This window comes from Cariama cristata, unplaced genomic scaffold, assembly GCF_000690535.1.
Source record: "Cariama cristata isolate BGI_N322 unplaced genomic scaffold, ASM69053v1 scaffold12616, whole genome shotgun sequence".
NCBI classification, from domain to species: Eukaryota; Metazoa; Chordata; class Aves; order Cariamiformes; family Cariamidae; genus Cariama; species Cariama cristata.
The window spans coordinates 55,136-66,194 of record NW_009621627.1 but is presented as its reverse complement, the minus strand read 5'-3'; the positions used below and the strand labels follow the sequence as shown (position 1 = coordinate 66,194).

Sequence of the window (11,059 nt, the reverse complement as noted above, 5' to 3'; positions counted from 1 at the left end):
TACAATGGCTCCCACCTGCCTTAGACATCTCCTTCATTGTGGGCTGGGGGAAGGCTGCTGCTCTCCATGGACTTTGTAGTTTGATACCTACCCCAGAAAAGATTCCTTTTTGGTGGTTCAAGTTAGACAATTTAACTTTACTTTCTGTGTTATCCCATGTCTCTTCCGACTGGAGCTAGTTTGAAGTCACAAAACCTTTAGGTCACACAAATCAAGCCAGAAAATAAGTTCAGAATAACAATATTTAATGTTTACATAGATCAGTGAGGCCAGTGATTGCACGGTTGGCAGGACAGTGGGTGTCCCCGTAAGCACACAGACGTGACACTAAACATCCCCAGGGCAGGACAGCTTGGAACAAGCAGTACAGTGCATTTACTTTTCCGTGCTGGAGGTGGTGTGGACCAGTGGATACCTCTCCTTCTCCCAGTGCTGGCACAGCCCAAACTGACTTTATCATAAAGACGAGAGTCAGGGAGACAAAACTAAAGTACAAGGGCAGGGCTGATATTTAGGGACCATGAAGAGCTCATAGAGCTGCTGATGAAGGAGTCTCTCTCCACCTGACTACATGCTGAATATCCTTACTTCTAGATGCCTCCTCGACTCTTCTCCTGGTTGAATCGGTTGGCTTTATTTTGATGTCTGCTTTGTAAGGTGGCACTGTCCAGGCTTCACTGCTGGCGATGAACACGAACTTTTTAAGCCACCTGGCAGATTTGGATGCAGCTAGTCATGATTGCAAACTTTGACAAGTTTTATGCTTTTTTTTTTTTTTTACAGAAGGTACTTTTAAGTTTTATGGGTCAAATTTCCTGCTTCTAGGGGTGAAGCTATGCTCCAAGGAAGTGTACATGTGCTCCTCATCTAGCACAACTGACATTTTCTTTCCCATTTTGTATAAAGGGAACATTTATACAAAGCATTTTGTGCGCTGCGTTAGAGGACAGCACAAACAGCCATGTGTGTCTGCAATAACTGTGTTCAAATAGCTTGCTCCCATGCTACAATGCAGAAATATGAACAACTTTTGACTGAGAAAAAAAAAAATGTCTCTCTTTGAAAAATAGAGTCCAAATGCTTTAAATGTATTCAGATTTTCATAACCGCATGCCTGCGTTCAGGATGGATAACGATTATCTTTCTTACAGTTTGGCTGACTCAGGGAAGTCAGTGGCATGTCCAAGAGTTAACCTTTGAGGAAGTCGCTGAAATGATGGGGTTTCTGAAATTTACCAGTCATGGACTTTAGCATCAAGGGCTTGATCTTGAGTGATGATGAGGAATTATGCAGTTCCTGGTTGGGATTACTGTTCCTGTAACACTAAGAATGATGCGATTCGTTGCCTTGCAGATTATATCTTTTATTTGTTACTAAGCTGCACATAATTACTACCTTTATTGATTTAACATTTATCTTTACCAGTTAATTGCTTTTACTATGTGATCCATTCTAGAACAGCCCTACAGACTTGTGTGGAAATTAGTGACATTCCTATGCAGTCTCATGAGGGCAAAGTTGGTGGTGAGGTTCTCCACCACGTTGTTAAACCAGACTTTTCTAAACTCTTACTCCAAACTCTACTGTCTATATTGACCCAAATGCCCCTCCAGGGCTACCACATCTCTCGGATGCTCCCGAAGAACTGATTTAGAAGTGCACTGGACTTGGTCAAACGTGACAGCAAGCTGCCCAACAGGCACAAGGGGATTTGGCTCCAGGGTGGCTGAAGGAGGCTGAAAGCCTTGTGCTTCAATTGCCTCTGTGGTGTCGCAAACACCGCTCGAGATATTCTCTGTGCATCCTAATTGAAATCTGGGAGTGCCTGGTTAGCAAGTGAATAGGAAGAGAGATGTGAGCTCAGGGTGGGGTTTGGGTGGGGGGGGCCAGGAGGATATTTACATCCAGCCAGAGAGCGCCCGATTCGTGCAGCTGTAAAATGTATACATTAACAACGGTTCAGGTTGCCACATACACAAGAGGGCAAGTGCTGAGCTTTTATCTGGGGACTGTTGTGTTTTAAGCACAAGTACGGCAGGCAGGACCAAAGAGATGACTGTTTTTGCCAGTACCTGAGATTTAGCAGGTATAGTCAGAGAGACAAAAATTTGGAGTCTGAGATCTAAACGATCTAGCCCTTTTCCACCCTGACTTCTTTAGAAAAAATTCATTTTGCCCCATGAAACTCCTGAACATTTTGAGTTTTCTTTGTCACCCCTCCATAAATACAGCACAGCGCACTATCATTGTATGTGAATCGGCAGTTTGGGGCTTGTCCCGGCATTCCCTGCAGGTCATTCACATTCCAGAAATATTTGTCTGAAAGGCAATGAATGAAAGGTGATTAATTAATATTCCAGGGGGATATCAGACTTACTGCAAGCCTCTTGTACAATGAAAATAAACAGTGGTGATAAATGAAACTCGAAAGAGGTTTTCTTCCATTTTGTAAAATGACATTTTTACTACTGTTGACCAATTAAAAACATCTCTACTTCTCATCTGTCTCACTTACAGATGCTGGGGGGTCATTACACTTTATCAAAAAGGCTTTTTGAATAGGAACACAACCATGCAACTGGGTATGTCAATACATCACGCTGCTCTGGTGTTTTGAAATATCGGAGGACCGGGTTATCCCTAACTACAATGTGATGGAGAGAGAGAAACAGTGTGCAAATGCATCTGTATTGTCGCAGCTCCTCAGAGGAGCTCATTCAGGGGCTGTGCAGATCTCTCTGATCATGTACCATCACCAGAGCATGAAAAATAGAAGTGCTAAGAACGTAAAGCACTCTGCTATATTTTACTGCATACCAACCTTTCTTTTCCTCATACATGTGCCACATATGAAGCCAGTAAGTCCATTGATGACTTGAATAAAACAAAGAATAGCTTCAATCACACCGATGGCCAGAAGAATAGAGAAAAGGACGATATTCCAAAGGATGATGTTTTCAGGCTCTTTGCAAATGCTCCATGTTGTCTGATTGAACAAATAATTGTCTCTGTGATAGAGAAAAATAATTGGCAATGTATTAGAAAACAAAAATTTGAGAACGCCTTCTGTGTTTTATGGTGTTATATTTTCTGACCTTGATTGCACAAAATGAGTCTCAAATTCTGCTATAATTGGTAAAAGCTGGTGATTCTTTTCAGAATTCCCTTTGCAGAGGTCAACTGATGACTAGGGAAGAGAGCCACACCTGTACTTTGTTGCATGCACAAGAATCTCCCTTTTGTTTTACGGCAGTGTTAACAGCTAAAGGGAAAGGCCCATAATGGTTTTTAAATGTGCCTCCATATTCTGCTTTCCTGCTGTGGTATCTCAGCCCAGTCCGTCCATCATCTCTAGCTCTGGCTTGAACAGTATGGTTGCCAAGGTTAACTTAAAGATTCAGAGAAGATTTTTGCCTTGCTTTTCAGAAGTAGGTAGAGTAGACTCAATTCATGATGGTTTAACAGATTAATGTGGCATAGTTATCAAGGATTTCCTTTTGACTCTGGTGGGAGTCACAGCTCAGCAGCCTTTTGAAAGTGTGGTGCTACTTGCACAAGGGGCTGCTGACAAACACAATGGAAGAAACTCAGGCAGTTTGCTCAAAGATGATTCCCTGGCGAAAGAGGCGACCAGTTGGAACAGGGTACTCAAAGAAACGTGAATTTAGGTGTAGACAGGGTCAACTCTCAGTTCACTTTGGAAAAATCCAAATTTACTATAAAAAGATATGGGGGGGGATTAGGGGAAGCAAAGTTGGAGGAACCTGTAAGTCATACTCACTCCAGGGTATCATTCCTGAAAGGGTAGATGTATTCTCCATCACCTGTGTCACACAGCGGGCCCCCAATCAGCCCCAGCGAGGAGATGACCACACAATACGTTCCTCCAGCGAATCCCAGCACAGCCAGGACCACTGACAGCAGCATCTGAAAGGGAAAACACCTTCAACATGGCATGCACAGAGGCTTGAGTAGCCTGAAAATCTTACACTGAATGGGAGGAAATTATCTTTATCTCTTTCTGATTATATACTTAAACTCATAGTAATAGTATGAGATTTGTGGGAATAAAAAATAGTTGACTTTTTCTGACTGTTGGAGCTATGCTAGATGTTAAAGGATTTCAGACTACATTTGTTTTGCCTTTAAAAGTGAGTAAGCCCAGAGCTTTACTTATGCAACATTTTATACTTGAGCCATCAATTCTGAAAAATCTGGTGGGTCTTCTTTCAAAAAGCCAATATGAAGCCAGTACTGGCTTGATGTGGTCCATATCATGTGCCTCGGCATTTCCAGCTCTTCACCAGGAGCACCTTTCTGAGCCCTTGTACCAACAGAAACTAGCAAGCAACTACTGAACCAGGTGTTAACGCAGCAGAAGATGCATTAGTTGTTTTTGCTAATTGATGAGGAATGCAAAACATCCTTTCTTATTGCTGCTTTCCTTCATTTTGCAACAGCATGACGTGTGGTTACCACTGCTCGTGTTGAGAAATACAATTGTGCTGCACGTGGCAACAAACCAGTGGTGACTTTGAATTATATGTAATGCACCTGTACGTTTTAGATCAAGCACTCCCATAGAAACATTATCTTTAGTCTGTTTTGGGGTAGTTTTCTATTGATGGATGGAATGTATCTGGTCATCTTTGATGACTGTTGTCTGACATGTGATTTTCTCATTTGAAATCTGTTGGCTGTATGTAGCTTCATCTCATCTATTTCCTTTACTGTGCACATAATCATATAGCCAAAAGCTTTCTGTGTCACTGAAAGGGGAGTCTGAAGTTGCTGCAGCTGTTAGAGTGGCTATCCTTGGCATTTTCTAGACATGCAGTGGCATTTCCCCACTATATCTACTATTCTGGAGAGTTTTCTGGAGGCTTGCCCCATAATCTGTGGGAATCCAAGAATTTTATTAACTATCTCATCATCTCAACTTTTCAATGTTTTCCCTGGTTCTACCTTTTTTTTGAAATTTTTTATGTCCTCATTTGTGTCCTCAGTTGCAACATGATGTCTAAGTTGGGATGCTTGAGCTTGTCGAAATTAATTTCCCATGATGTTGGCTTGTTCTCTACCTCTTGCAAAGGTTTTGCTGTTCATTTTTTTGTCATTTTCTTTTAATGTTTTCTCCGCTTTATCCTTCACATAATTGGATTGTCTCTGTTGAGCTGATGACGACTTTTAGCATTCATTCTTTAGGCATTTGCATCAGCTGCTTTGGTGAAGTTACCAAATTCCTCCTGTCCCAGCCTGTGCTGCTCCTTATTGCTCTGGTTCTCATTTAATGCACATTTCTGTCTTCTCTGTTTCTTTCTTCAGAGGTGTTTTTTTGTGGAGTTAATATCCCGTCTGATTATCGAGATATCTTGGCTATCGAGGTTTGTTTGTCTGGCAAGCTGCTATGGCTATTCTTGCTCTCCTAGTAACTCTTAAGGAAGGCTTAGAGAGAAATACTGGGGTATGTTTGCTGATGCAATGACAGAAGCTGAATTTTCGGGGCCCTTTTTTCCTCATTGTGCCAGTGCAGTGGATGCTTTCAGATGTGTACATGCTAAGCTGCAAGACACGGAAGCTTTCCAAATCTGTTATTTTCCAAAATCATGACCCCCTACTGCAAGGACAATAAGCCATCTAGGTATGTTTGCAGGCAACAATTTAAAATGGCTTAATGAAGAAACTTACCCAATGCGGCACGTAATCACTGTGAACTGGAGAACTCAATAAAGTGAATAAAAAGGATGAGAAATATGGCAATTATTATTACTCTTGTTGATACTTGAGCAGCGTGTAAAGGCTTTGATGAAGTCTGAAACTATTAAACCAGGACTTGCACAAAATAGGAGAGAGTCCCTACCCCAAGGAAAATGGTTATGTTCTGCTTGAACAATAATTCTGATCAGTATTAGTTCTTTAGGCTTTTTTTTTCCCCCTATGAAAAGCAATGTATTCAGTGTAAATTAACATTTTATACCTAAGGTCCCCAAAGCAGAAAGGTGGCCAAACTAGCCTTTGGATTACAGAGGCTCCTGAGTAGCTCCAGTGTGGGCTGTTTCCCTGTCAGTAGGTGGAAGTTGGTGGTCAAACCACCAAGAACTGGGGATCCCATATCAGGTTTATCCGGACCCACCTCACAAGGAGCTCTGGCACCTTGGGAAGTCACTGCATCATGCGCGTTTGAACAGGTCCCAGGGTTTCTCTGCTCTCCAGAGCCTGGTGACTCACACCGTACCCATCCTTGGGTATACAGCCCATACAGTCAGGGCATCTGAGCAACCTTGCTGTAGGTGTCTGTGCATTTTCTTCTGCTATTCCCAAAGCAAAGTTTCCCTGAGGTTTCTTCTCCTGAAGAAGCACATCAGTGACCTTCAGATCTCCCTGCAATACTCACCTCTTTTTGCATGCTTGGAAATCACTCTTCCCTGGGAGCCGTGCAAGGGGAACTGTTGTTTTTTATGTCATTCATAGCCACTTGCTCTTTGCTCATATTCCCATCTCATCTCTACTTTGAGCCACTTTCTCTTTAAAACATAGGGTGGGTTGTAGAGCTTCACTCCTTTCTACCTCAAAGAGGTGGGCAATTCCCACAGTCCCAGAAGACATTTTCAAAGAGGTACTCCCCTCACCAAGCCGATCTCTAGTTTGGTTTGAGTAGCTTCATCACCTGGCCATCAGCTAGGTCTCTTTATAGAAATATTGTAGCGCATAATCAAACTACTTTCTCAACAATGTCTATTGTATTCCTCTATAATAGCAAATAAGGAAGAGGAGGAACAGCTCATGGGTAACCAGCCAGTGATGGGAAGGTGCAGACAGGATACCTGGCATCCATGTGCTGCTGCTAGCGATGGCTCAGACAGCAAAAGGGGAGGGGAGGGGAATGGAGGACCATGGGGGGGGTCTGCAGATGTGGGCTGCTGGACGGCACCGTGCTACCACCTGCATTGGTGGGCTGGGGGAATGAACCCAGCCAGTCCGGGGAAGTTTGACTCTCGGCTCTCTAATATTTAGTGCTGGGATGAAGAACAGAGAAGGGAGACCTGAGATGCTGTGTCAACTGAGCCCAGTTCAGCTGGATTTCCCCTCGTGACTTACCACATTCAGCAGAGTGTGGGAACACCCATAGTAGGGCTGGTTTTTATCACTGCTTTCTGCATCACTCAAAATCAGGAGAAGCAGCTGGCTCAGGCCCTAGGTTCAGGGTGCCTAGTCTCACACCCCAGCTCTGCAACTGGCCTGCTTGGCCATCGTTACATCCTCTCTGTGGAGGTGACGTTTGGTAAAATCAATGTAATGACATGTCCTTTGGGATGTACTTGCTGACATCCTAATGAAGAATGTTATTTTGGTATTAAGAATAATGAATTAACTTCAGTAAAACGTCTTGAAGAGGTAAAGGTCTTCTCATGGATCAAACTAAATATTAATTGAAAAGTACAGAAGAGACATGCTCTGTTGTATGGAATCTCTCGTTCCAGGCTGCTTCTGGGTATGGTGCAGACTAAAAAAACGTTTCTAAGTCATTTTATTCTTGCTAATAATGATAGCCACACGGAAGTCTGTGACCAGTGCTTGAGGATTAATGGAGAAGCCTGTAAAACATGTTGCTTTATAATATTCTTAATTAGCAAGGGAAAAAGTCTCTCTGGCCTTTCTCTGGTTGACAGAGAGCCCAAATTGCATTTGCACCTTTCATGTGCATAACGCTTGGGCAAATGCGTGCTACGGGTCACAGCACGGGGACCAGCCTCTAGGAAGCAACGCTGGCTCCTTAGTGCCAGCATGGGCCTGCAAAGTAGGGGACCTATCCATCCCTGGAGACGTAAGCAGGGATGAACCTGTGGAAAAGCAAATTGCCGTGGAAGGGTGTGGAGGAAACAGGACCAAGTGGAAGCAGAAGGAATAGGCAACTGTCTCAATCTTTAGGATTTCCTTGAGCAGGAGGAAGCTGGAGCCATGTTTTACTTTATGTGGAGTGAAGTAGCTTTGTACCCCTCTGCCCTCAGCGTTGCGCCTAAATGCTCCAGCACCTGCCCTGGCTGAGTATGATTTCCCTCATATCAGTGGCTGCAATATCATAACATTCTTGTTGGCTAACTGAGCTCTCAGCCCCAGCCCAGGAACGCTGTAGATCAAGCTCCCCTTCTGCATTTCCCTGACACGGCTGTTGACGGTGGTGTGATGGTTTGTCATTGTACATTTCCACCTGCTAAGCAGCCATTTAAGAGCTATTGCACAAACCCTGTAGTGCCATTTCAACACATAAATATCCACTTACCCCACATCTGTTAGCGCAACATCCTGCTCCACCTGCTCCCAGCATCATGAATGCCGGCAAAATAACCTGTGAGAAAAGAACAAGCTGAATTGGTGTGCAGTACTTCTGCTGGGATGGTTTTTAAAGTCTAGGAGCCAAGGCATCATGTTCCTCAAATGCAAACCACCTTCTGCCTCTTCTCTGTGAGTTACACCTGCTTAGATGTTGGTGCTTGCTGAGGAGTAACTCAGGAGGAAGCGTGGGATTACAGCTAGAGCTGGCTGGCAAGTTTCTGGTACAGCAATTCCTGAAGCTATACTCCTTCTTTTCACAGGGTTTTGTTGGGTTTTTTAGGAACAAATGTGTCGATTTTGAGAAAGTGGTGTTTCTGCTCAGAAAAGATGCATCACTGGAGTAAGAATTATGTCAGTTTAAATCTTCCTGCTCTAAATTATAATTGGGAAATCGGTCTTAAACTTCCTGAAACACATCTGACTTTGGTTCTTTGTGCTAAGCTTCTGGAAAACCTACAAAACGGATTTCACTCAACAGGGAACTCCCAGTTCACACCAGCTTTCTCCTTGGTAATTAGCTGGTGGAGCTGGACTGATACAATGAAGTCAGTAACCATCTGTGTCTCAGGATATAATGGCACCTTACAGAGGCACTCTAGAGACAGGAGAAGCTGCATTTAGTTTGGTAGCTAGAGGGCAAGAAAGCTTTTGGGAACCTAGCTCTGCAGCCAGAGCACTTCTTCTGCCTTGCCCCTGCCCACCACCGCTTGTGTAGGCATCTCAAAGAGCAACGCAAGAAAAGGAGTATTTGAGAAAGTAGAAAATGGTCCCTATAAAGTTAATGAAAGAAGGAGAACCCCTCAAACAAACGAACAAACAAAAAAGGTAAAAGCTGTAAAAAGAGCCTGACTAGATGTTGAAGAGATATTGTCCCATGTAGGGCAGGAAAAGCAGAATGTCAATGGTGATTGAAGCCCGGGGAACTTCTGCGTGTAGTGTGAATGTCTCTGTTGGACTGTGTAGGACAGCGTTATGGAACCTGCTTAGATTTGCAGGCCCCTAAATATTTTTCAAAGGCTTTGCTCTCCGTTGCCTTTGATGCATACCCCAGAGGCAGCTTCCAGCACCTGCAGTGGTCACTGCACCACAGCTGGAACCCTGCAGATGTAGAGCATTGAGGTTAAAAAGACGTTCCTCTTCCCGGAAAGAAGTCAGCTCTTAAATAATCATCGGTGGTCCCCAAGGCAGCCTCAGCCCCAGCGTGCCACTGTCTGGCACTCAGAAGGAGAACTAATACCTCTGCCCATCAAACCAACGCTCCCTTTCCTCCAGGGCTGTCTTTCTTCTTTGGATGTTTCCCATCTAAGCTGTTAACACCCTTGTGCCATTTATTAGCCTGCCTCAGGATGAGGGGTTTGCTTGGCAGCTTTCTTTTTTTGCAGTGCCTGATTATAAACACCTGCCTTTTGACGTGGGAATGAGAATTTGCTAGCTTTGGCTGTTGTCAGTAAAATGAGGGCTGCACGTGAGCCGTGGCTCAGCCAGGCATTTCCCAGTGTTGCACATAGGCTTTCCATCAGGAAAGGTGTTGCTATGACACACGGAGCCAGTCTTCCTCTCTTTACATCCTAAACTTTTGAAATAAGGAAATGGAAAAGTTTTCAAGTCCTTTAAATTTCCATGAGAGAAGCAGCAGAGGAGGAAGAAAGGGTGAGGCTGGCTACTCAGCCGAAGAGCACGCTGATGACCTAGGTACCAGTTGACAGATGAAGTTCCCAGCTGGAGGCAGGTTTTCTGGCTCACAGAGCCAGGCAAGGCTGTTATGAAGTTTCCACCGTAGTCCTGGCTCTGGAGACTGTGTCCTTATTACAGGATTCTCCAAGATTGGGCAACCTGTTGGTGTGACTTTCCTGAGTTTCCCTTGGGCAGAAGCTGGGTGCATGCGGGAATGCATTGCAGCCTGGTCTGCCCTCGCTGTGTAGTCAGGGTATGGACCAGATTCCAGTCATTCTGCCCCTTGCTTAGCTCCCTAGGAGGCCCAGAAGCCAGTCTTCATTTTTCCATGCTTCCAGCACCTGGAAAATGGAGCTGACGATAATGTTTTCCCCTTCTCTTCACCTATGGACATTTGTCATGCTGTTTTCTGGAAAACAGGTACACTCAGCAGCATTGTTTGTGGATCAATAATTACTCCTAATGCTGTGTTTTGAAGGTCAATGAAAATTTTTCCTCTCCTCGCACTTGCTGTTCTCATTTTTGATGTACGCAGTGCCGGCCACAGGCAAGTCTGTGTGGAAGCCTTAAAAGAAGGCACATTTTCAACGAGCCTGTGATGCATTGCCTTTCCTTTCATTGAACGCCAATGACTCCCGGGCTTGCAGTGATACAAATTTTCCACAGGTCTCTCATGTAGTTCCACTTCTTCCTTTAGGCTCCCCTTCACAAACTCATGCTTACGTTCAAGCTCAGCATGAGTAATAGGCCCAAGTGGTAGCTGGAAGAAGAAGCAGGCAAGCTGCTGGTGGAGAACAATTTATTGAATGAACTTACACTATGTTTCTGCTTTGGGACATATGAGTCTGAACCACATCCATTGTAGTTTTTCCATAGACTTAAGTGGCAGTTGCATCATAGCCTGACTGTGAATGAGATTTGCTGTTTTCTAAGTTAATTAGTCCTAAACGTTCATTTTTTGATGCGCAGGTAGACAGCTCTGTGCCAATTTACCATCTGCCTAGGCTGCGTAACAGCCAGTACTTGTCATACGCGTGTTACTCGCTTGGC

General features: G+C 44.1%; 1 protein-coding gene across 1 annotated transcript in view; it reads right to left on the bottom strand.

The window, feature by feature from the left end:
* Positions 1-2,299: 2,299 nt before the first annotated feature.
* LOC104163146 (transmembrane 4 L6 family member 1-like) overlaps positions 2,300-11,059 on the bottom strand; it is a 9,727-nt gene continuing 967 nt past the window's right edge. The window contains exons 2-5 of the mRNA XM_009702046.1: positions 8,283-8,348; positions 3,783-3,928; positions 2,823-3,009; positions 2,300-2,320 (exon numbers count right to left, since the gene is read on the bottom strand). Coding sequence (XP_009700348.1) covers positions 2,300-2,320; positions 2,823-3,009; positions 3,783-3,928; positions 8,283-8,348 — 420 coding nt within the window. The remainder of the gene's footprint in view (positions 2,321-2,822; positions 3,010-3,782; positions 3,929-8,282; positions 8,349-11,059) is intronic.